Source organism: Leishmania infantum, chromosome 36 (genome assembly GCF_000002875.2).
Source record: "Leishmania infantum JPCM5 genome chromosome 36".
In the NCBI taxonomy this organism is placed as follows: domain Eukaryota; phylum Euglenozoa; class Kinetoplastea; order Trypanosomatida; family Trypanosomatidae; genus Leishmania; species Leishmania infantum.
In genome coordinates, this window is record NC_009420.2 from 2,039,482 (window position 1) to 2,061,332 (window position 21,851).

Consider the following 21,851-nt stretch of genomic DNA (forward strand, 5'->3'; position numbering starts at 1 on the left):
GCTGCACGACACGCACAAACAGAGAGACAGCGGGACCTCCAGCCGCACCGTAGCGAACGCGAGACCCCTAAGAAGCGCCACAGGTGACGATAGACGTTCTCATTCAGTGCCGCCGACATAGCGGCGACTCCTCCTATTCTGCGGCGAGCCTACCCGCATTCTTCTCTCCTTTTCCTTTAGGGCCTTTGCACACAGGAGCGAAAAAAAAAAGGGGGGGCAGAGAGTGTGACGGAGAGTGAAGTCAAACAAAGGTCATCAGAGCGCGACACACTAAAAAGGATAAAACACATTGTCTTTTGTTATCCGACGTGCCCATCTCACCACGAACACGTCCGCAACAGTGTACACACGCCTCCGCAACCACAGCGCCCCAACCCTCTGGCCGCACGGCGGCGACATCTCCTGGTCGCCGAGAACGAGCCGCCCTGCGGGGTAGAAGAGGTGGTGGTGGTGGTGGGCCAGGCGCGTGCCGAGTGAGCTCGAGGAACAAGTCGGCCAGCCTCCGGTGAGAGCCCTTCAGAGCCTCTGCAACCCGGCCGTATGCCATGCTTCCGGCACCCGTGCCCTCATATCAGCCCACCGCGTCGGACGCAGGAGACGCCGCATGCTCTGCGCACACATGCGCCCTGGCGTCGATTCGTATGGTGCCCTTCGCGCCCTTTTTCGCCCATCACTCTTGCGCATCGGACAACCGCACGCCTTGCATGGATGCGGCACACCCATGCCAGCTGTGCATGGCAGCGCCTGCGCACCGTGCGCTCTCGCCTTTTCATCCAGGTCCTGTGGCCTGCCTCAGGGCACGACGCAGCTGTCCGGGTGGCGGGCATCCTCCTCCATGTCCGTCGATGTCGTGGCGGCGAGTCGGAATGGGTTGGCCCACATGCGCCGCGACGGGGGGACGCTGCCATGGGTCTGTGGCAGCAGGGGCCAACAGACAAGCATGTATCTGCGCACAGGGGGGCAGCCACAGACACACACACACACACACACGGCGCGGAAAGGCCATGCGGCGCAACTAGCATGTGCGTCATCACACCGGTGCGCGCAGCATCGTAGCGTGGAACGAGGTGCGCCTTGCGCCTCGAGCAACCCGCGAGTCTCGCGTCGCATGCCCGGCACAGTGCCGGATCGGCCGCCCTCACCGCAGAAAGCGGGTGGGGATCGAGGCGCTGACGGGGTTGGGGGCACCACAGCGCTAGAAGAGTTGGTGGGCGGCACACCGTCTGCGCGCCATCTTGTCGCTGCAGGAATCCAAAGTGCGGACAGGTGGATGTGCGCAGCCGGGCGAGGAGGGTGGCCTGCCGTCGCGGGCCGCATCGCGTGGTGCGCGGTTTCGGGGGATGTTGGACCTGGCGTCTGCGGCCAGTGACCACCAGGCCCGTTAGTAATCCATGCAGCTGGCGCCGGCGCCTCTGCCACTGCCAATTCACACAAGCCTGCCAGATTCGGCCTTGCGCTCCAACTCACAGCGGCCAAAGACAAACTCAAGTGAGAGACGCACGCGACGGGCTACAGTAGCGCCGGCACCTGTGCCCCAATGCATCGCAGCATGCCATCTGTCACTCTTGTAGGGCCCGCGCCGAGCGCCATGAGCAAGGAGAGCGAGTCCGTGGCAACGCCCACACTTGTTTTCCCGTGCCTTGGTTGCTCCAGTTGCCTTCGAAGCATGTCCAGCCCCAGCTCCACTGCCTCGCCCTCGGCGCCGTCGCTGCTAGCACGGAGGCCGCAGCATTTCGCCGCCGTGCCTATGGGTGTATTATTAGCGTACAGCATCGCGGGTGCTGCTGATTTGGCGTCTGTCTGTGCCGCACCATCCGCCAGTAGCGATTAGGGGAGCCTGGCAGCAAATCAAAAAAAAACGAGAGAGGTGCTGCCTGCGTGCCGCTAGTCTCTCCTCATCCGGAGAGCCCACCCGCAGCAGCTGCCAGGGAGTGATATGCTGGCGCGCGCGCGCGACCGCTGCGCATGTGGGCTGTGCGCGCGTGCGGATTTCCGAAGAAGTGTCAATGACTGCGTATCCACATGAAAGCCGCCGAAGCGGTGTGACTACATTATGCTTTTCGGCGTGTACGCCTTCCGCGCGATGTGCGCAAAGGAGCCCCCTCGCGTGCGTGTCGCGAGAGATGGTGGCGGGCGCGGCGCAGAAGCACGAATGAAGTCGAGGGCCAGCAGGCCCAGTCTCTTTTCTATATCACGCATAAAAAGAAAGGAGTGGAAAAACGAAAAGAAGTTCGATGGGAAAGGGAGTAAGCGAACAACAGCCAGAGAAAGAACAGCGAACAAAAAAGAAAAACGGTGGAAGCACATGCGCAACCGACACGCGCACACACACGCACACCAAGGACTAGATGGTATTCGAAAATCATAAGTTATAAACAGAGTTTTACATGGGAAAAAAGAGGTGCACGCCGTCAGTACAGGACACACACGCACACGCACACACCGATCCCCTGCGACAGGCCCGCCTCCGCAGAGGGGAGAAACCTAGTAACAAAGTACGGCGCTGAAGGTATAATGGCTACAGGGCATGGTATTGCCTCTGCTTTAGCAGCCGCACACAAAGACAGGCAAAGGGGGACAACATAAAACGTCACTGGGGCCTGATGTCTCTTTTTTTGTTGTTGTTTCTTTCGCTTAGGTGGATCCGACTGTGTACTCACTCGCCCCGGTAGACGTACGCGGCTTTGAGGTGCTCTAGGTTGGTTGAGGTCCACGAGAAACACAAGTGCGTGTGCAGCTCCTCCTCTGTCGGCGCCTCGATGCCGAAGGTCGGGTAGAAGTAATCGAAGAGCTCACGTAGCGCCTCAAAGGCATCCTCTTTCGTAGTCACTCGCCGCGCGCTGCCCCACGCGGCCACGTCCTTAGCGAGAGTTCCTTCGACGTCCACGTAGCGGCAGTACAGCTCGTTAAGCGGCCAGTACCGGCCAAAGCCATCGTCCTCGATGCACGACTCAAGCACCGTTTCACCGATGTAACGGTTGCGCACGAGCTCTGCCACATTCGGTTGCATGCCTTGTCCTACATCGATGATGCAGATGAAGCGCAGCGGACCCAAGTTGGCATAATCTGCCACACCTGTCTCGGCGGGAAAGCGCAGGTAGTGTAACGACTCATCAGGTCCAAACTGGAAGCCGTACAGAATACCAGCGTGATACTGGCGTGACCCGCCCAGCGCCACAGCCTCCTCTGCGCTCTCCCTCAGGCGCGCGGTTTGCGCTGGCGGTCGCGCCACGTAGCGGTACCCAATGTTGTCCCCACGGAGCTGATTGTTCAGCATCATATCCAGCACTTTCCAGTCGAACAGCATCTTGGCGGCGAGTTGGATAAAGAGGAACTGGAAAAGCTCACCATCGCGCAGGGGGGAGTTGAGCAGCTGGTCGTACAAGGGGTCGAAGTCGGCGTCCTGCTCCGTCAAGAACCGCCCCAGTGTACCGTCCATCAAGTCTGTGACTAAGTAGCACAACTTTGTTGTCGCGCCGTCGTCCCCGCGTCTCGCCTCGGCCGCGGCCTCTGCTGGTAGCCCCTTCGGCGTCTGCTGGCTCACAATGAAGTCGTGGGCGCGGCCGCCGTAGCACACACCAAAGTCTTCCAGCTGATTCAACAAGACGTAGAACGCGACATCCGTGAGAGACTCTCGCACGTACTGCTCGTGGTCCATGTCTTCGGGTATGACAAACACCTTTACCGCCACAGGGAGGCGCTGAGAGCCGTAGGTGCCGCTGTATACAAGGCCGCTGCCGCCTCGACCGAGAAACCGTAGCACCTCTACGTCAGTCGTAGCACCAGTGAAGATGGCGCAGTCGCCGGTGTGGATGTAATGACGCCAGCGCGTGATCAAGCCCTCCCACTTCGTACACGGGCTCAACGGACCAACAGAGGAGGCGCTTCGCAACTCGCTGCAGGGCGTCGTCGCCTCGTCCAATCCCACACCTTCGGCGTCTGCTACGACACGGAGTGGCGGCACCTCGACCCTTTTGGCATCCTCCTCCTGAGCCAAATCCACAGTAGAAACTAAGGCGGGTACGATGTCGGGGCTTTGCGCGGACGTGGCGCCGGCAGTATCATCAACAGGGCCCAAGTGCACCACCACGGGTGGGGCGCTCTTGGAGGCGCACAGCATCTCCTCCGATGACTTCGTGCCGGCCAGGTCATCTGCATCCAAGCAGCTGGGGAGCCCTGCATCTCTGTCTTGGTCACAATCAGAGCTGGCGCGCGTACCACCAGCACCTGGTAACACTTCGGTCACCGTGTCCATGGTCGCAAATGTCTCCGCTTGGAGCCCGATTTCTGTCAGCAACGGTCTAGTGGACGTGGAGGGTGTGGAGCTGGCTGTGGTCGTGTGCGCCGAGTCACCCGCCGGGATGCCCGAAAGAAGCGAACCACTTGGAGCTGAGTCGGCCAAGACGTCACCCGCAGGAGGTGCGCCAGCGGCAGCCGCCACGGAGGTGGCAGCGGCCGCTCGCTTGCTCGGCGGAACGAAGAAGCGGGAGAGGGATGCCCCAGTGAGCTGCAACGACGCCCCCGCAGTGACCTCACCGCAGCGAAAGAGGAGCGGCGCGAAGGGCAAAGCGCCGGCACGGGCGTCCCCGGTGGCGCGGCGCCACAGCTCACCACGAGTGCACCCGAACTGGCCTTTCATGTTGTCGAAGAGTGCTGCCAGCGCCAGGACGGCTGTTTCGGGGCTGCTGACCTCCACCGTTGTCGCCCACTGCGCCGCACCGCGGCCCGCGACGCCTAGGCACGGCAACGTTTCACCGGCGCCAAAGAGCGGGAGCGAGGAGGTCTCCTGCAGCTCCGCTGGCGTCGCGTAGAGCGGCACCACCGCCTCCTCCAGGTTCAGCAGCGTCAGAAGGCGGGTGTGAGCGGGAAAAAGCAGCCACTCATCGTTCCTCGTAGGGTGCTCAAAGGCGACGTGGTGGCCACCACTCGAACGCGCGGCGACAAGGTCGGAGCGAAGGTGCCGAGCTGCTTGCCCAGGTAGCGTGAAGGTCATACCGCGGAAGCGGACGTCGAAGTAGGCGCGAAAGAGTAGCTGCAGGTAGAAGAGCTGAAACACTTCGGCATCCGTGAAGGGCTGCGTCGTCAGCGACAACGGCCGGCGCATTACCCCCTTGCGAGACATGGGGAACATAACCGCCACCGGTACGAGCCGGGTGCGGCGACCATGCGTCCCTTTTTCGAGGGCACTGATCGCCGCTGCGGAGCAGCTCGCCTTCGCCTCGATGCGGATCCGCTGCTGCCCTACAAGGTCGTCCCAGCCGCACAGCTGGACCGCTGCGTAAGGGAAGTGGGCCACATCGCAGCAGCCGGCATCGCCGAGGGCCAGATACAGGGCGGCTGTGACGCTGAAGCGCTTCCAGCGAGGCACGACCGGGACAGCGGTGGTCGCGAGCCGTCCGGCCTGCATGCCCATCGTGTTGCGGGCTGCGGTGCCCATGCTGTTCACGGCTGAGCCACCACCACCCATGGACGCACTTGCCAGCGACGACGGAGGAGGCGTTGCATCGAGCGCCGTGCCGCCGCCGCCTGAACCACCGAATGACGCATTGGCGGAGCACAAGAACGTCTTCATGCCAGGGAGCGCCATTTCGTCGGCCGCCTCTCTTCCGAAGCCCAAGAGCGGTGCATTGTCCGTGGTGGCAGTCGTGTCGCTCTCCTCGACCGCGCCGCGCACGCGCACCGTCGGCTCTCGTGCAATGGCTGATGGCAGGACCTCGCTCGGCTCCCGCTGCTCGTCTAACAGAGGCAGCAGCAAAAACTCTGACCCGTCCCAGACGCAGTCCGGGTACGCCTTCAGCAAAGGCTGCAGTGGACTTGTTTCGCCCTGCGGTACCTCGACACGATAGGTGCGTGCCTCAACGTCGCCGAGGTGCACAGCCAGCGTCTCTGCGCGCGATCGGCTACGGCGCGCTCGTGTGCTCTGCCGGCCATACGAACGCAGTGATGGCCGCGATGTTGACCGTCGGTCGGTGCTCTGAGCGGTGGTGCTGGCATGGCTAGACGCCATCCGCAGGCTTAGGCATGGAAGAAAAGTGCACAGTGGGGAATCATTGAAGGCGGCGGCGCCTAAAAAGTGAAGTATCTGGAGCGGATGCTGCTGATTCTCGGCTGCGCGGCCATCCGGCTCCCCGAAGGTGGGCGGAAACGGCGCCGCGCCGCGGTCGCCTCGACGCAGCTGCCACCGGAGCGAAATCTTGCCGAGCCCCTCTGCTCCAGAGCTGCTACCACCCGGCGCAGCCCATGTTGGGCCGAACGTCGAAAACTCAGAGTGCTGCGGGCTCGAGACGGAGGCCACAGGCTGCCGAGGTGCACGATCGGGGGCTGCTGTCAAAATAAGCGGCTGCCACGCCTCGAGCGACAAGAGATGCGCTTGCCGATCATGCCGGAGTGATGCTGAAGGCGGCGCGGCTTGCAGGCGCGCCAGAGTTTGGTTGGCCGCTGCGGCCGCCTCCCTCTCCGTAGCGGAGCGAGGCGAGCGGTATCGGCACCGCTGCGCAGCAGCCGCACAACCAGGAAGAGCGTTCAGCGGTCGTACAGCAGCAAATGCAGATCTAGAGTCTAGGTGGGTGGTAGTCGATGTTTTTCGAGCTGCAGGCGGCAACGGCTGAAGGTCCGCTTGGCGTGGTGATCCGTTCCTGCAGGTGCCTCCGTGCATCAAGCGACGTCCACCATGAGCATCAAGCGAGTGCTGGTATGGTGGTCGAGGGACAATGTAGAAAGCCTGCACTGGGTTCTCGAGCACCGCCTCCCGCACACGAGGGGCTTCATGAATAATGGAGCCCATTACTCCAAAGGAGGCAACGGAGAGAAGGGAAGGGTAGTCCTAGACGCAGAGGTGTGTGTGGTGGTGCCTCGGCGGAGGCGCGAGTGGCTGAGCGAGAAGCCTCTGCCGGCCCCTTCTCGTGATGCACAAGGGAATCGAAAGATCAAAGACGCGCGAGAGACACGAGGTGACCGGGGGTACCACCGAAACGCCAATCGAAAAAAAAAACGCGTGACACAACTACCTAGTGCAGAAACAAAAACAAGGCGTGGAGGATAGTATACATCGGAGCGAGTTTTGGGATATGGATGAGTAAGGGTATGTGCGTGTGTGCGTGAGGTAGAGTGGTGAGAGTGGACAAGAAAAAGGGGGTACGAAATAAGAGGGGAGGTCGTGTATAAACCAGCAGGCACCACCCACAGTGAGAGAGAAGTGTCTGCCTCGCGGATGCTGTGGTTCAGCTGCAGGGCGGGTGAAGCCGCAAAGAGCACGCCAAGAAAACCAAAAAATAGATACAAATGAAGCAGCGGAGTTGCAGCGGCGGTAAGCTTGTATGGACGCACAAGAGAGCTGCCAGGCACAAGCACTCGCGCACTCGCACACTGATGTGATGAGGCTGGCTGCAAGCGGTGGGATGGGGACAGGGAAGGAGAAAAGGAGCACAACAAAGCAAACACGCTGCGGCGCGTAGGGTGCAGAGGGAGAGAGAAGAGGACAAAATAGAAGAGAAACATGTCATATGAAATACATGCAAAAAGGAAGCGAAGGAGCTGAGCAGCGAGGAGGTGATGGCCACACACACACACACACACACGTCAGTGTTGAGGCGGTAGCAGCAACCAAAAAAAAAGCACAAGAAAAGCACATGCCCCCCTACATGTGCATCGGTGATAAGTAAAAGAAGGGCGGCACGGTTGAGCTCCCTTCCGCGTGAGGGCGCTTCATGTTGGTGGCAGCCTTTTGCCCTCACCATTCCCTAACGCGCTCTCTCCAGCAGCCTCGGCGTCTCCCTCCTCATGGCACGTGTCTGTATGTGTGTGTGTGTGTGTCACATCGCATGTCGGTGCAACGATTGCTCCCGTCAACCATTTTATCATTTACTTGTGAGCTTTCTCTGCGATGAGGTGGCTCCCTCGCCTCCTCTCTCCTTAAACGCGAAGGCGCAATTTTTCTTTCGGCAGCCTCGGTCATGAGGGTGATCGCGCCAAAGGCCGAGAAGGGAGAACACACACAAATGCCAGGGCGCTCGGCACTCGTGCAAGAAAAGAGTGTGCCGAGACGAGCAGGGACGGAGAGAAAAAGGCGGACGAGTTAAGTCGTGCCTGGGCACAGTAAAAGCAAGGAGGAGGCGAGCACAGCGACGCGGCGCACGAAAGGAGCGAAAGGAAACGATGGGGAAGGCAAAAGTGAAAAGCGTGCGCAGCAGTGGAGAAGCAACAAAATCGTAGGACATGAGCCTTTTTAGCGGACGTAGGCGGGAGGCGCGCCAATCTGCGGGGCCACGCTTCGTCCACTCATGTCCCGCTCCGACTCCCGCTGATTCTTCTTCGCCGCCAGGCGTCGCTGCTCATATTCCTCCAAGTCCTTGCGCATGCGCCGCGTCTTGACCGCCTTTTCCTCCTTGCTCCAGAGGTACGGCATGAACCATGGGATGTTGCGCATGCGCTGGTTCACCGTGTCCATCTCCTTCAGATACCTGACCCGCATCTCCAGCGTCGACGAGTTGTCGCTGGCGTACGCGTGCATCTCCTCCGTCAGCTCACGCGGCAGTTCGCGCTCCAGCCTGCCACCGTTACAGATCCATGCAATCTGCGGAATGTTCGGCCGGGTTCGAATGCGCTCCATGATGAGCCGCTGCACCCAGTGATTGAGGCGGTGCAGTTGCGGCTCCATCGCAAAGCGCGCGGCCGGGTCAACGGTGGCCCACACGATGTACACCGACTTGGAGCGGCGTGACGCGATCACCTCCTCGATGATCAGCTGCGCAAAGTCGATCTGCTCGGCGATGTGGGCAGGGCAGGCTTTGAGGGAGCGCCTAAGATGATAGGCAATCTTATCCGCGAAGGTCTGCGCGGACGGGGACATGTTTGCTCGGTGGCGCAGATAGCGAACCTCCTTGCTTAGCATCCCATCCGGCTCAGGCGCGCGAGGCCACAGCTTTCCCTCGGCGAGCTTGCGCGCTGCCAGCGGCGTGAAGGGCACGGGAGGAGCCTCGTACTTGGCTGCTTGCTGCAGCGAGTCGTACTTTAGTGCCTCGCGCTCCGAAAAGCCGAAGCTCTTGCTGTTGCGTAGAGGCTCCAAGTCGCCAAGGCCTTGAAGAGCGTATGTCGTATTCAGCTTCACGCCCTCGCGATCGAGTCGAGACCCGGTCGAGTAGAGGCGCTGCTCGACATAACGGTACGACGACTGGTTGGCGGGGTTGATGTTGCGCACCTGCAGCACTGAGCGAATGGTCTCGTCACGCTGCGCTTTTGTCTGCTTTAGCGGAAGCACGGATGGGTTTCGAAATCGGTGACGTAGCTTGGTTTGATACTTCATGGAGTGCTTGCTCATGAGTGCCATGCTCGTGGTCCACATGGCTGATCAACGTGTGAAAGATCCCGGATGGCCTTGCGCTCGCGTACGCAATACTCAACCGAGCTCGAAGCAAGGAGAAAGGGGAAGTTGGTCCTAAGGACAAGAGAGCAGCAACAAGACCCCGCAATAAGAGGAGGAGGTAGAGAAGTGAGACGGTGTGTGGCGGAAAGGCGCTCGCATTTCACGAAAAGAGAAATAAGGCGGTGCTCAGAGGGTTGCGAGAGCAGGAGACGCAATGTGGCGGTGGAAGAGCATTCAGGTCGGAAATATCGTAGCCTCCCTCCTCCCCGCCTTCACCCCCTTGTGCTACGAGAGAGACGTACACACATATATCATCATCGCATGCGTGCTCTAGTCACGCAACAAACATGGCGCAAACAGAGATCCTGGACGCTGCTAGACTTTTCTTTCGTTGCCGTTGCGTTCCAGGGGGCTATTCCTGATTCGTGAGTACATGTGAAGTCGACGCCACGCTGCCGACGCAGGCCCACAAAGTGGAGAATGGGCGAGCCACGCAAGAGGCAAACGGTGTCTGTGCGTGCGTATGTGTATGTGTGTGTTTGTGTGTGTGTGTCTGTCTATGGCTTCGCTCCGCCGTCGCGAACGCCCACCCATGCAAGTGAAGGCGTGAATTGCCAAATGGGAGATAGAGGGGCAAGACCAGCAATCCTGGGTCTCNGAGNNGGACNCNTGATAGCTNCNGACNCNACCACNCAGCACTCACTGGCCGACATACAAGCACGTACACGCATCAAGACGCTGCCTCCCCCCTCTCCCTTCCACACGCGTCGGCGACGTATGCCCTTCTCCCCTACGACGCTGTACTGTTGGCAATCCTAACCGGATCGAGTGACGCATTCCATGTCTAACGAAGCAGCAGTGCTTTTTTTCGCCACCTCCTGACGCGCCTTACGCACCTTCGACACCTCGCACTCGGGAATGACAGCAACGTAGATTCGGCGGCCGTGATGGAGCGAGGTGAGGGTGTACTGTGGGCAGCTCATTTTCGCCAACATTGCGTACAGCGTCTGCAAGTGTTCCTTGACAGACCCACGCACGACCACCGCCGTGCTGCAGGCGCTCGACGCCTGTCGTGCAGGAGGCACCACATCGCAGAGGGAAGCAGCGGTGCCAACCATGTTGTGGCGAGTTGCCGCCGTGTAAGCGCGATAGAAGTCTGCCTCCTCAGCTCGCATCGTGCGCGGATCCAGCTGCTGCCGAAACTGCGCAGCGCTCCCCTCCTCCGCTGCCCGCCTCTTCGGTTCAGACTCCTCTGTCCGTGTGGCAGCCCCGTTGACGGCAGCGCCTTCCCGCACCGGCTGCACAAGATGCTGGGAGTCGTCAGCGTCTCTATAAGCGGATGCTGCCGTGTTCTGCGCGACTACTGACGCTGCAGCCGCACTGGTGTGAGCTGCGGGCTCGTTGACTCCGCGGGCGTTGACATCGTGCGGCGAGGCGCCGTGCGAGCCGTCCTCCCTTCTTCCAAAGTCGAGCAGCGAGTCATCGAGTACCTCGCGTGCGGCGAGAAACGCGATCTCCAAGTCCTGCGAGCGGGCCTGCACGCTGCTGATATTGTCGTCCACAATCATCAGAGACCGGACGTTCGCGAGTTGGGGCATCAGATACCCTGTACAGCCCTTCCACTCCCCCTCGAGCGGCTCACGACGCAGTGTGCGGACGCCGTCGCCAGCCATAAAGGCGTTGAAGGAGGCACACTGGGACATGAGGAACGGAAGTACCTCTGCGATGAGCTCGAAGCACGGCCCCAGAGACTCGGGAACCGTGTCAGGGTAGTCCGTGTTCCTGTCAGCAGTTGATGTAGCGACACTGTTGGAAATTGTGTCAGCGTTGGGCGCCGCGCTGCCCACGGATGCGTCCTCGGTTGTGAGAGCGGCATCATCAGTGGTGCCGACAAAGGTGGCGCCACGCCATCCCGTCACCCGTTCCACGTACTCCGTCACGCATGGGAACTTGTCCGCCAGCATCGAAGACGGCGGGTCGTCCATGAGGAAGAGACTGGAGAAGGCGGCACCGAGCGTAACGTCGGCCAGGGTCGGGTGCGGGGTGCCAAGCAGAAAGTGTTCGTTCGGATGCTCGCGCAGGTGTGCCTCGAGCGCCGCGCAGAAGCGCTGGAAGTGGTCCTCCATAAACGGTGCCGTCACCTCCGACGCACCCGTCGCCGAGACCAACTGCTTCATCGCTTCGCGAAACCGTGGTGCCATAGCGCGGGCGAATCCGATTCCTGGGATCGGGAAGAAGTAGCGCACGTATCCCTCCAGCACATCCAATGCGTCGCCACGGATGTAGCGAAACATGGCACCCGTCTTCGCGAGCCACCAGCACGTGTACACCACCACGCACCAAGAAGCCAAGTGCAGCTGCGGATGCGTTTCTTTTCGGACCAGGAGCCTCTGCGTGCGCGGAGCTGCCGTCGCAGCACCACTCGCGTGCAGAGCGCCGCATCTACCGTAGTTGTCCTTACCAGTGTAGCTGACTTCGCCCTTCGCGGTGCGAGCGATAGCCTCGACGTCCTCGTCCAGCTCCGCCGCTTCTGCCAGCTGCCAAACCTGCAGCGGAGAAGCGCCGCTTGGCGTCAACGTGCAGAAAACGCTGCGGGCACGGAAATACAATGAATACAGCAAGGTGGTGGTGAAACTTCTGCAGTACACCCGAAAAGGGAGCTGCTTGAGCCGGAGGTAGGTGACATGCTGATGCAGCGACAACGTGTAGGGAGAGCCGAACACGCGAAACGGCGTCGCTGTTGGTCTACCGCCCATGAGCAAGCGCACGATTTGCGGCGTGCACGAGGCGGATGACGATGTTGATGGAGAGAAGGACTGTGCAGCGCCTCGTTTTGTCTGCGGCTTGCAACCAGCGGCACAGACTCAGGCAGCACTACGTGCTAGTCCACGTCTGCATATGACGTCACCAACGCCCAACCGATAATGGGGTCGAAAGCCAGAAAGAAAAAGAAGCGCAGAAAACGAGGCTGATCATAGCGAGGAAGTGGCGCGCACACAGCACGTGTTGACGTGGAATGTGTGTCGAGGCATAGGGTGAAATGGCACACGAGCACAACAGCAACAGGCCGTGGGACAGAGAGAAAACGTGAAGGGCATGGAAAAAAAGGCGCCCGCTGCAGCAGCACAAGATCGGGAGTGACATTTGTGAGAGGAGAGAAGCCTCAGCACGTAGACACAAGAGAGAAAGGGAGCATGCACGCTCATGGGAGGCGCCACACAGCGCGTGACAGCGAGATCCACAGTCATGAGCACGTAAGGATCTCCTCGACAAATTCGTAAAGTGGTGCACGCGATGGATGCTGTCGACGACGACTTGCACGAACACAGCGATGCCACAAATATCCAAGAGAGGATATTCGCCGATGAGCCATCGATATTTGTTCTTTCTTTCGTCCCTCGTTGATTCGTAGTGTGATGCCACCTGGACACCACGTACAGGCGCATACGTGAAAAAGTGCGCGTGTAGGCACTTCCACTCCTTGGCCAGCATGAGAGAAAGATGGCGCAGTGGGGGGTGTTGCGCCGAGGTCATTGAGCGAGTCGGTATATTCGTCTCTGTGGATCCGATTTCTGGGCAGTGTGCGTGTGCGCGTTCGCGCAGCGTACACCGAGGGCCACACCGACAGGATCAGAGAACGTCTTTTACACAAGAGTATCCATACGCGCATGCGACTGTGCTTGTGTGCACGTGCGAGAGTGCGGGGCCACATGCCCTTCCAGTTTCCTGTCTCACCGGGGGGAGACACGAAGGGGGTCGGGGTGAGCGAGGCTTATTCTGGAGGCAAGGACAGCGGAAATAACGAGAGAGAAGGGGCCCTGACGTCACTGGGACCGATTCGCACCGATAAGGGCAACAAGAAGGAGCCGGCAGAGGTAGAGGAAAGATGGCGCCTCCACTGGTCAACGAAAAGAAAAGCCCCACCGCCCCCCCCCCGATCACGTCTCACTGCCATGTCCCTCGAAATGCGTGCAACCATAAACAAAAAAAAGGCCGGAAATAGCGTACCCTCCGCAGGCACTCGCGCACACTCGTTTGTCGGCATAACAAGGGGGTCAGGCGCTCAGGAGGAGAGTGAGAGAGCGAGCACGAGTTAGTCGTCCGCACTCACTCCCCAAAGCGCGCCCTCACCACCGTGTCGGTTCCGACAATGTACTCCTTTGAGAGAAGGCGAAACCTGAAGGCTTGCGCGACGTGAGAAGGGGGAAGCCGCCGCGGTACAGTGGTCGCGCCCGCCCACTTTCGAGTGCGGCGTGTCGCGGCTGGGGAGTGGCACCCGACGAGCCACGGTCGAGCAACGATGAAACCGCAGAGAGCTGGAGACGTGATCACTCCAGCATCCCGCCGCACACGCGGCACCGCGGCCCGTCTGCGAAGTCACTCAGTCCGCATGCGAGACACCGTGTTAGCACGTAGTCCTCGGAGAAAAAGGAGAGAGGACTAAGCGTGCTACCAGAGAAGAGGGTGGTGTGCGACGCGGGAGCTGTAACAGATACGTCCCGCTTCACTTCAGGATCGTCACCGGCTGGAACGTGCGTCGATGTGCTCGAGAGACTCAGCAGCAAAGGTACACAAGTGGGACGATCACAGAGAGAGCAGGGGAACAAGTGCGGCGATGAGGTCTCCGAAGCATTGCCGCCTACGGCTGATGAGACGCCAGCGCTCCGTCGGTGGCTGTAGGCGGTGGCTTCTAAAAAAGCCTCCAATGAGGCCACCCACGACGGCGACACGCACCAGTGCACCTGCGTCGCCAGTTGCGGGGCATCTCTCGCAGCCTTGCGTGGCGGCCTCTCGCTGTCTCCATCTGGTCCCGCAGGCTCAGCGCAATCGGCAGCAGTGATGAGGCGAAGGCTTGAGAAGGACGCTGCTTGTGTGCTGCCGTTGGCCTTGCGCACGGCAATCTTCTGTGCCTTGATGTAGGCCTCCATAAAGGCAATGGCGCCGTCAACGTCGAGTGCGTCTGGCTTCGTCGAGCAGCGCGCCGATTCCGCAGCCGTCGCTGCACAGTCGCGGAGACTCTCTGAGCCCTCCAGCGTCATGTTCGCGTAGCGATAGCGTTTGGCGAGGATTCGTACAGCGTTCGAGAGGACAAGCTCGCTGAGCGCCGGCCTATCCCACGGACAGGTTGCCCATATGTGCTGCAGCAGCCGCCACCACGGCCACGAGGCCTGCATTGCCTCCATGGAAGGTGACGACGCAAAGACGGATGACACGCCGCTCGCTGCATCTCCGGCAGCCGTGAGCGGCTTTAAAGGCCACCGTAAGAAAAGGTCTACCCCGTACTGTGTCCGCAAATGCAGGTACCGGCGGCGCGCGGGCATGTCTGCTAGAGAAGGCATTCGCGAGGATGCGACGCAGCCGGGCATCATGGATCGCCGATAATCGTGCAGCATCTCTGTGGTCGGCAGCTGGCGTGCTTGCTGGTGCGCCTGCGCATACCGGTGAACCTCGCTGGACTGCGCCACGGACCCCGGCAAAAGTTGTTCATAGAGAAAGAAAGACGCGCTTGCCTGCTGCAGCAGCATAGATCGCACTATGCTCCTCGAGGACTCGTATGGTTCGACAGCGCCTCCGAAAGCGCTGTCTTCGTGCGGCCTGCCAGTTACCGCGTCGGGCACGAGAGCGCCCAGCTCCACCAGTCTTCTTAGCCACCCGCCGCGCGTGTCCACCGAGACGGGCCACAGGTGCGTCGGCTCATGGTTTGCTTGCCCTGTTTGCACAGCCGCCACCGCCAGCGTACCAGACGGGTGCAGCGCTACCCCCGCAATCCCGGCACACCTGCGTGGTGGCATCTCGCTACAGCCCGCCAGAAAAGGGCACTGGAGCAGCACCGTCGAGGACGGACCGCAGGCGAGAAACTCGTACACGGTTTTTTCGCCGATTCCAAGGACCGCGACGGCTGCATCGTCTTGCTCGGTGCTCGAAGAGTTGATGCGAGCACCTTCGCTGCTGACATCGGCACTTGCGACCCTTGAATCAGCCACAAACGGGACCGCCATCAGCCGGCGCAGGCACACCTCGCCCACGAGGATGTCGGAGCCGTAGTGCGCGTCGACTTGAAATACGATGCGGCGGCAGGGCGATGACAGCGCGGATTCAGAAGACGACGACAGCGCTGCCAGTGCAAAGCGCCCCCGTAGCACCGCACATGGCGCGGACACGAATACCACCACGTCGACTTCGGGCCCTGAGGGCGGGTCTGCCGCTCGCGCCGCCGTCTGCTCTGTGCGCTGCACGGCCGCAGCGCACACGGATGTCGGCACCGACGTCAACGACGGCACCTCCACCGTGTAAGCGAGGTGCACCACAGCAGTCGCGTTTGCCGGTGACGAGCGCATCACATGGATGACACGTAGCATGTACGGGCTAGCAATCACTACTATGCGCCGCAGCCGCGCGAGAGCAGCAGCGGTCGCCGTCGAGGCGACAAGCCCATCTGTAAAGAGGGGTGTCATGCATAGCGGAGCAGGCCCTCGAAACCCGAGCTGCGCCACTTCATCCTCGCCTCCCCACCTATACAAGGGCGGCGGCAGGGAGCGCGTCACAGGTCCATCATTGTCTGATAAGTTCCCAGCGAGTGCCACCAGGTGAAGGCCCTGGCTAGTGAGAACAAGCAGATCATCCTGGTCGAGCCACGTGTAGTCCACCACAGAGCCGACGTCGTCGTTCTCCGTCGAGGCGCTGTCGGCTTCTAGTGGTTTAGTTTCAGCGTGTGCGCGATCTGGGTCACCTGCACTCACAAGCGTCGACATCGCGCTGTCATGCCAGCTGCCGCCCTTGCCGGCACCAGCAGCCGACGCCCTCGACCGGGGAGCAAAACGCGACGCCAAAGGCTGGCTCCCTGAAGATGAGCTTGCGACACTGCTGCTGCTGCTGGCGCTCTCGTAATCACTGCTGCTATTCGCTGTGCTGCAGCTCCCTTGTCTTCTCTTCCGTCTAGCTGCGGCAGATGTCTTCTTCGTCGCGGGCTTCGTCTTTGGCTTTGACGTTACCTTCACGGAAGATTTTGAGGCGCCTCTGCGGCGCTTCCCGATAGGGGGCCGTTCAGCCGCGGGGAAGCAAGAGAGAGGCCTTTCACTGGGTGAAGCTTCGGCGACGGTGCCGTCGCTGTGAGCGGAGAGTCGGGCAAACCCTCCGCGAGAGCACGCAATACCGATTCCGTGGCTCGCCACCACGCGGTTCGCCCCGTGGCGAGAAACGCGATACACCACCAGATTACTGGTTGTTTGCACACACAGACGAGCGGTAGCCGGATAGTACACCTCCGGCAGTAAGGCGGTGCTCCACCTGGCGCCAACGACCACCTCGACAGATTCTCCGTCGCTGCGGTGAACTAGCGGATGATGGCGAACGCTTCGCTGACACGCAGGGGTGAGCAGGTTTGCCAGGTACATCGAAACGGCCCAGCGTGTGCACACCTGCAAGACGTTGTGAGGACCCCAGCTAATACAATCCGCCGACCGCGCAGGGGCATCGTCCACTGGGAAGCACTTCTCCACAGCCACCTCGGTGCCGCTGGGAAGGAGCTGCGCTCGAGGATCGGCCGACATTAGCGCGACAATGTGTGTGTGTGTGTGTTTAGTGAGTGGGGTGGAATAGCACAGGGTGAGGGAGCTTCGAAGCCGAAGGAGGAGAGACACGGCAGTCGGCTACGCAGGCAACCGCCTGGTAAGAGTGTATGTATGCTCTAGAGAGAGGGGAATGCGTCACAGCACACCTGGCCGATCCTGGTTACTACTGGTGGCGTCAACAATACTAAAGAAATGGTGGATGCCCTGTATATATGCACACGCCTTCTCGTCTTTTTGTTCGCGGGTGGCGCAGCGCAGAAGTGGAAGCCCTGTTGCTCTCCTCCTCGTTGTGTCGGTTGAGGGTTGGTATATATATGTATATTTTTTTACGTCTATGCGTACATGTCTATGGAGGGGAGGGGAGCGATTGTGGGTGCGAGGGGCCAACACAGTGGGCGGTTGCGTGTCTTTGGGTGTGCCGAGAGGTGCAGAGACTTCTCTCAAGCAACCGCAGACACCACGGAGTTCCGAAGTACCCGTGAGAACACTGGGTGCAATAGCCTGGAGGCGTCCTTATGTGTGGGGGGGAGGGGGGTAAAGTTGATAGAATAGCGGAGGCGCCTTGGGTCGACGAAAAAAAAAATGAAACGAATGATGCCTGCCGTGTTCACCGAAATAACTGCTCTCGAACAGCGGTTGAGCAAGCCTTCAAAGTAGCGGCTTTGGGTAGGCCTCTTTTGGGATAGTCTTGCCCAAGGGCACAGCACGCTGGCAGCTTCTGAGCCGCGCGCGCACATAGAGGGAGAGAGGGTGCTCCGAGTACCCCCCCCCACCCAACCAACCCAAAAGAAAAAGAGTTCAGGAAAGTGGCGTTAGATAGGAGGGAACTCACAGCGAAGAGTGTGCTCATGTTTTCAGTTGCGCCGTACAACAAAGGTACGCATGTATGCGAGAGCGGGGCATGAGTCTGCGCGGAGACGGCTCCTATGTACAACGCCGCAAGAGAAAACTGGCTCATCCACGCTCCGCTCCCCAGGACAGAGGCAGGGATGCACGTCTCGAAAACGCTTGCACGGCTTTGGGTGCCTGGGTACATTGCACAAGGCACAGACGGAACTTGTGATGCTCTTTGTTTTTTTTTGGGGGGGAAGGTGGGAAGGGAGGCTGCAGTCGATTCAGACTCGGCACAAGAAGAAAACGTGGAGTACCTTACTTTACATGTGAAAGTGTACAAAAACACGAACGGACCCGCACAACAGAGAGTACGAGAGAGCGTGTCGCATGCATCGCGAGCTAGAAGAGAGAGAGGGGTAACGTACGAGTCTCGAGAATCGTTCCCTTGATTGGCTCTTAAGTGGCTTCGTGACTGGTTACCATCAGCAATCTCATTCTCTGTGTGTGTGTGCCTCGCACTGCCGCGGTTACTTGTTCCCATTCCCTTCTCTGCAATGGTATTAATCACGTGCGCGGTGGCATCGCAAAGTATGGCGGAGACGCACACACGCGGAGGGAGACAGAGAGGGAGCAAGGGAAGGGGTGGTCACGCGCGATGATGAGGGAGGCACCGGGGGCGGAGGCGGTAGATAGAAGTTGGGTACAGAAAACCCCGCTCTTGGAGAAAAAACATCGAAAACGCGAGGGAAGGGAAGGGAAGGGCGGTGTAGAGAAAGAAGCGGAGAAGTCAAGTAAATGGGGCCAAGAAACAAAAACAGAAGAGGAGGGAGAGATGGTTGGGAGATGAGATAGACGTCCAAGACATAGAGCAGGGGTACAAGAGACGCCCATCATCCAACGATCTCCTGAGAATTCCAGAACAAAACCAAAAACAAAGGGCAAAGACGAAAAAAAGAAAAGAAGAGGGAGACGAGGGCATGCAGCACCGATGACCACGCGCGCAAAGACATGCGTAACGACATCCACATCAACACCTTTGCATGCGGGTCAGAAATCAGGGAGGCCAGCCGACAAAGCCATAAAGACGAGCGAGAGGGGGAGAGACGCACGAACGAGTCTGAAAGAAGTGCCCGAGATATGAAAGGACTCTGCGCGCACACACCAAATCGCTAGAGAGACACACACACACACAATCCTGCACTCCTGTGCGCCGCCTAGACTCTCCTTTTGATACCTCAAACATTGGAGATGGGAGGTAAGCGGCCATATGTGGCGTAGTCCACGTTCGTGCCCGTCACGACGATGCTAGAGCGAATCGAGTGATTCTTGTGGAGCCTCGTGCAAGCTGTGTTGGAAGAAGAGGGTCGGCAAGGCTGCAGCGCCGCCGGTGTAGTTGCAGCGCAGTGTTCCTGAACGGCTGCGGTAGCCACAGGGGCCATGATCTCGGTGGTCACGGCTGTCACAGCGGTGTCCAGCGCGGCGCCAGCGTCCTTGAAGCTGCCCTTGGTGGAGTTGAACGGCAGCAACGACGTCTGCCGGTCGTAATCCTTGAGAGCCGCGTACAGCTCCGGGTGCACGTAAGAGGCAAGGTAGTTCTCGACGAGATCTCGCAGCTGGGCGAAGAGGGGCACGAGGAGACGGTATCGCCGCTCCGTCTGCTGCAGCCGGCGTGCCATCAGCTCCTTCTCTTCCTGCGCCTTCTTGACCTTGTACCCGCCCATTGTCTCCGCCTCCACCTGCAGAGCGACAGTCTTATCTTTCAGCGTTGACACATTGCGCTGGTACGCCTGTAACTCCTTTGTGAGCTTGTCGTTCAGCTCCGTCAGTTGGCGGTACCCCGCCTGGTCACCGATCGCGCACTCCAGGCGCTCAATCGTGCGCTTCGCGATGAGTAGCTCGCTGCGGAGATCGCGGCTCTCCGCCTGCAGAGCCTTCACGGCCTCGTCGTGCTTCAGGCCGGTCAAGCGCGCCTCTTGCTCCATTTCCCGAATGCGTTCCTGTAGACGGCGCACGTTACGCTCCGCCATGTCAGCGCGCTCGCACTCCTTCGCGTGCGCAGACTGCTGCGTATGGAGCTCCTCTGTGAGTCGGCTCTTCAGCTGCTCCGTCTCGACGCGCAGCTGCTCTACATGGTTAGTGTGGGTGCGCCGCTGCTGCGTTGCCGTCTCGGTCATCTCATTAATCTTCGTCCGGAGGTTTTCGCACTCGGCGTTGAGGTAGATGGTGTTGTGGATGTACTCAGAGTCTTTCCGCGCGGTATCAGCACGAAGACGCTCGAGCTCCTCGCTTGCGGTCGTGTGACGGGCGGTAACTTCTGTGAGCTGCTCGTACAGCTCTTGCTCCCGCTTACTGGAAGACTCCTGAAGCGAGTCCAGCTCGCTACGGAGGAAGCCACGCTCCGTCTCCGTCGTCGTGAGCTGCGTCCGTAGCGCGTTCGTATCCAGCTCATGCTCTCGGAGAAGCTGAGCGCTGGCAGACTCCTGCTTCGCGATATCTGCCTTGAGCACCGCAATGGTCTCGAACGCCTCGCGATCCTTGCGCTCCATCGTCTCCTGCAGCCGCTGCAGCCGTGTCTTGAGGCTGTCAATCTCGGCACGGGTGAGAATCTTGTGGTTAAACTTGTCGTCCTCGGCCGTCTCCTTCGCCTTCAAAGCAATTTCGAGGTCTTTCTTCTGATTGGCCAGCTCCGCCTGCATTGCCGTGTTGGTGGCGTGGTCAGTCTGCGCCTGCTGGGCGGCTTTATGCGAGACTGACGTGAGCTCCTCCTTCAGCGCCGCGCACTCCTGCCGCGCTTCGGACAGCTCAGCATTTAGCTTCTCCGCCTCGTTGCGGTGAACGTCAAGCTCCAGCTCCAGCTGGCGCTGCTGCACGGCAGCGGCCGACAGGGCCTGCATCATCTCTGTCAGCGCACTCTGGCGGGCCACCTCCGCGTCGCGGCGCAGCTGCCCGGCCGCCTCCAGCTCCGCCTGCCGCTTCTGGGCAAGCTCGTGTAGTCGCTTGTTGTCCTCACGCACAGACTCGAGCTGCGTGTTCAAGATGCCGACCAGCAAGTTCGACTTCTCCTCCTGCTTGCGGACGTGGTCCACCTCCTCCTGCAACTCCGTGGCCGTCGCCTTGTAGCGCTCTGTCTCCGCCTGCATCACGCGCAGGAGCATGACTGTCTCCTCATCGTCTGGCGGTGCCGCTGCCGCAGACTTCTTAGCGCGTGTATCCTCCTCCTCGGCGGCGGCAGCGGCGGCAGCGGCTTCCGCAGCGCTCGTCGCCTTCGCCTGCTCGAGTTCCAACCTAGCGTACTTCATCTCCAGCTCTTGGTGAGCCTGCTGCAGTGCATCGTACTCTGCCTCCCACTTTCGCTGCGCCTCTTGGTGCGCCTGATCCGCTGCGGCCATCCGCTGCTGCGAGTCCGTATGCCGCAGCTGCGTCAGCTCCAATTCGTTTGTGAGTAGCCCTACCCGGCGCAACGCAGACGCTTTATCTTTCTCCAGCAAGTCATTCTCCCGCACCTTGAGCGCCAGCGTCGCCTGAGCCTCCTGCAGCTCCTGCACCTTCTGCGCAACGCTGGCAGCAATTTCTCGTTCCTTGGCATCGTAGTAGGCCTTGCGTTCCACCTCGGCTAACGTGTTGCGCACATCCCTTTCGCGATTCCGATGCGCCTCGAGTAGCTTTCTCCACTCCTCCTCGATGAGCTGGCGCAGCTCACACTCCTCGTTGCGGAGACGCCCCTTTTCCGTCTCTTGGCGCAGAAGCTCGGCCTCCTGCGCCAGCTCCGCTTCCCTGGCAGCGAGTGCCAGAGACGACTTGGCGCGGCCTGCCTTTTTCGCTGGCATGTGTGCCTTCTAGGTTTACAACGTTGCGTTGCAAACGCTGCCTCGGGTTCCTGAGAAGGGGGAGAAAAAAAAAGAAGAACGGAGCGAACGGGTTCCTTTCTGGTGTGTGGATGTGGGAATAGCAGCTGCGGAGTGTATGACTGCCAAAGGCACGTACACGGGAAATGCACAACAACAACAGAAAGAAGCACAGTCCAGCAAAAAAAAAGACAGACTGGAATAGTGCAGTCTTTTCTCGGCGCCCAATGTGAAATGTCT

General features: G+C 60.1%; 5 protein-coding genes across 5 annotated transcripts; all 5 read right to left on the bottom strand.

The window, feature by feature from the left end:
• Positions 1–2,656: 2,656 nt before the first annotated feature.
• LINJ_36_5530 (conserved hypothetical protein) lies at positions 2,657–6,007 on the bottom strand (the record flags this gene model as incomplete). The annotated part of the gene is made up of 1 exon (XM_001469312.1): positions 2,657–6,007. One exon carries the CDS (start codon positions 6,005–6,007, stop codon positions 2,657–2,659), a length of 3,351 nt encoding a protein of 1,116 aa, XP_001469349.1.
• A 2,217-nt stretch (positions 6,008–8,224) lies between these two features.
• LINJ_36_5540 (conserved hypothetical protein) lies at positions 8,225–9,340 on the bottom strand (the record flags this gene model as incomplete). Its single annotated transcript, XM_001469313.1, has 1 exon — positions 8,225–9,340. The coding sequence occupies one exon, from the start codon at positions 9,338–9,340 to the stop codon at positions 8,225–8,227; it is 1,116 nt and encodes a 371-aa protein (XP_001469350.1).
• An 836-nt stretch (positions 9,341–10,176) lies between these two features.
• LINJ_36_5550 (conserved hypothetical protein) lies at positions 10,177–12,117 on the bottom strand (the record flags this gene model as incomplete). Its single annotated transcript, XM_001469314.1, has 1 exon — positions 10,177–12,117. One exon carries the CDS (start codon positions 12,115–12,117, stop codon positions 10,177–10,179), a length of 1,941 nt encoding a protein of 646 aa, XP_001469351.1.
• A 1,572-nt stretch (positions 12,118–13,689) lies between these two features.
• Positions 13,690–16,911, bottom strand: LINJ_36_5560 (conserved hypothetical protein; the record flags this gene model as incomplete). The annotated part of the gene is made up of 1 exon (XM_001469307.2): positions 13,690–16,911. The coding sequence occupies one exon, from the start codon at positions 16,909–16,911 to the stop codon at positions 13,690–13,692; it is 3,222 nt and encodes a 1,073-aa protein (XP_001469344.2).
• A 2,090-nt stretch (positions 16,912–19,001) lies between these two features.
• Positions 19,002–21,593, bottom strand: LINJ_36_5570 (conserved hypothetical protein; the record flags this gene model as incomplete). The annotated part of the gene is made up of 1 exon (XM_001469308.1): positions 19,002–21,593. The coding sequence occupies one exon, from the start codon at positions 21,591–21,593 to the stop codon at positions 19,002–19,004; it is 2,592 nt and encodes an 863-aa protein (XP_001469345.1).
• Between the last annotated feature and the right edge of the window lie 258 nt (positions 21,594–21,851).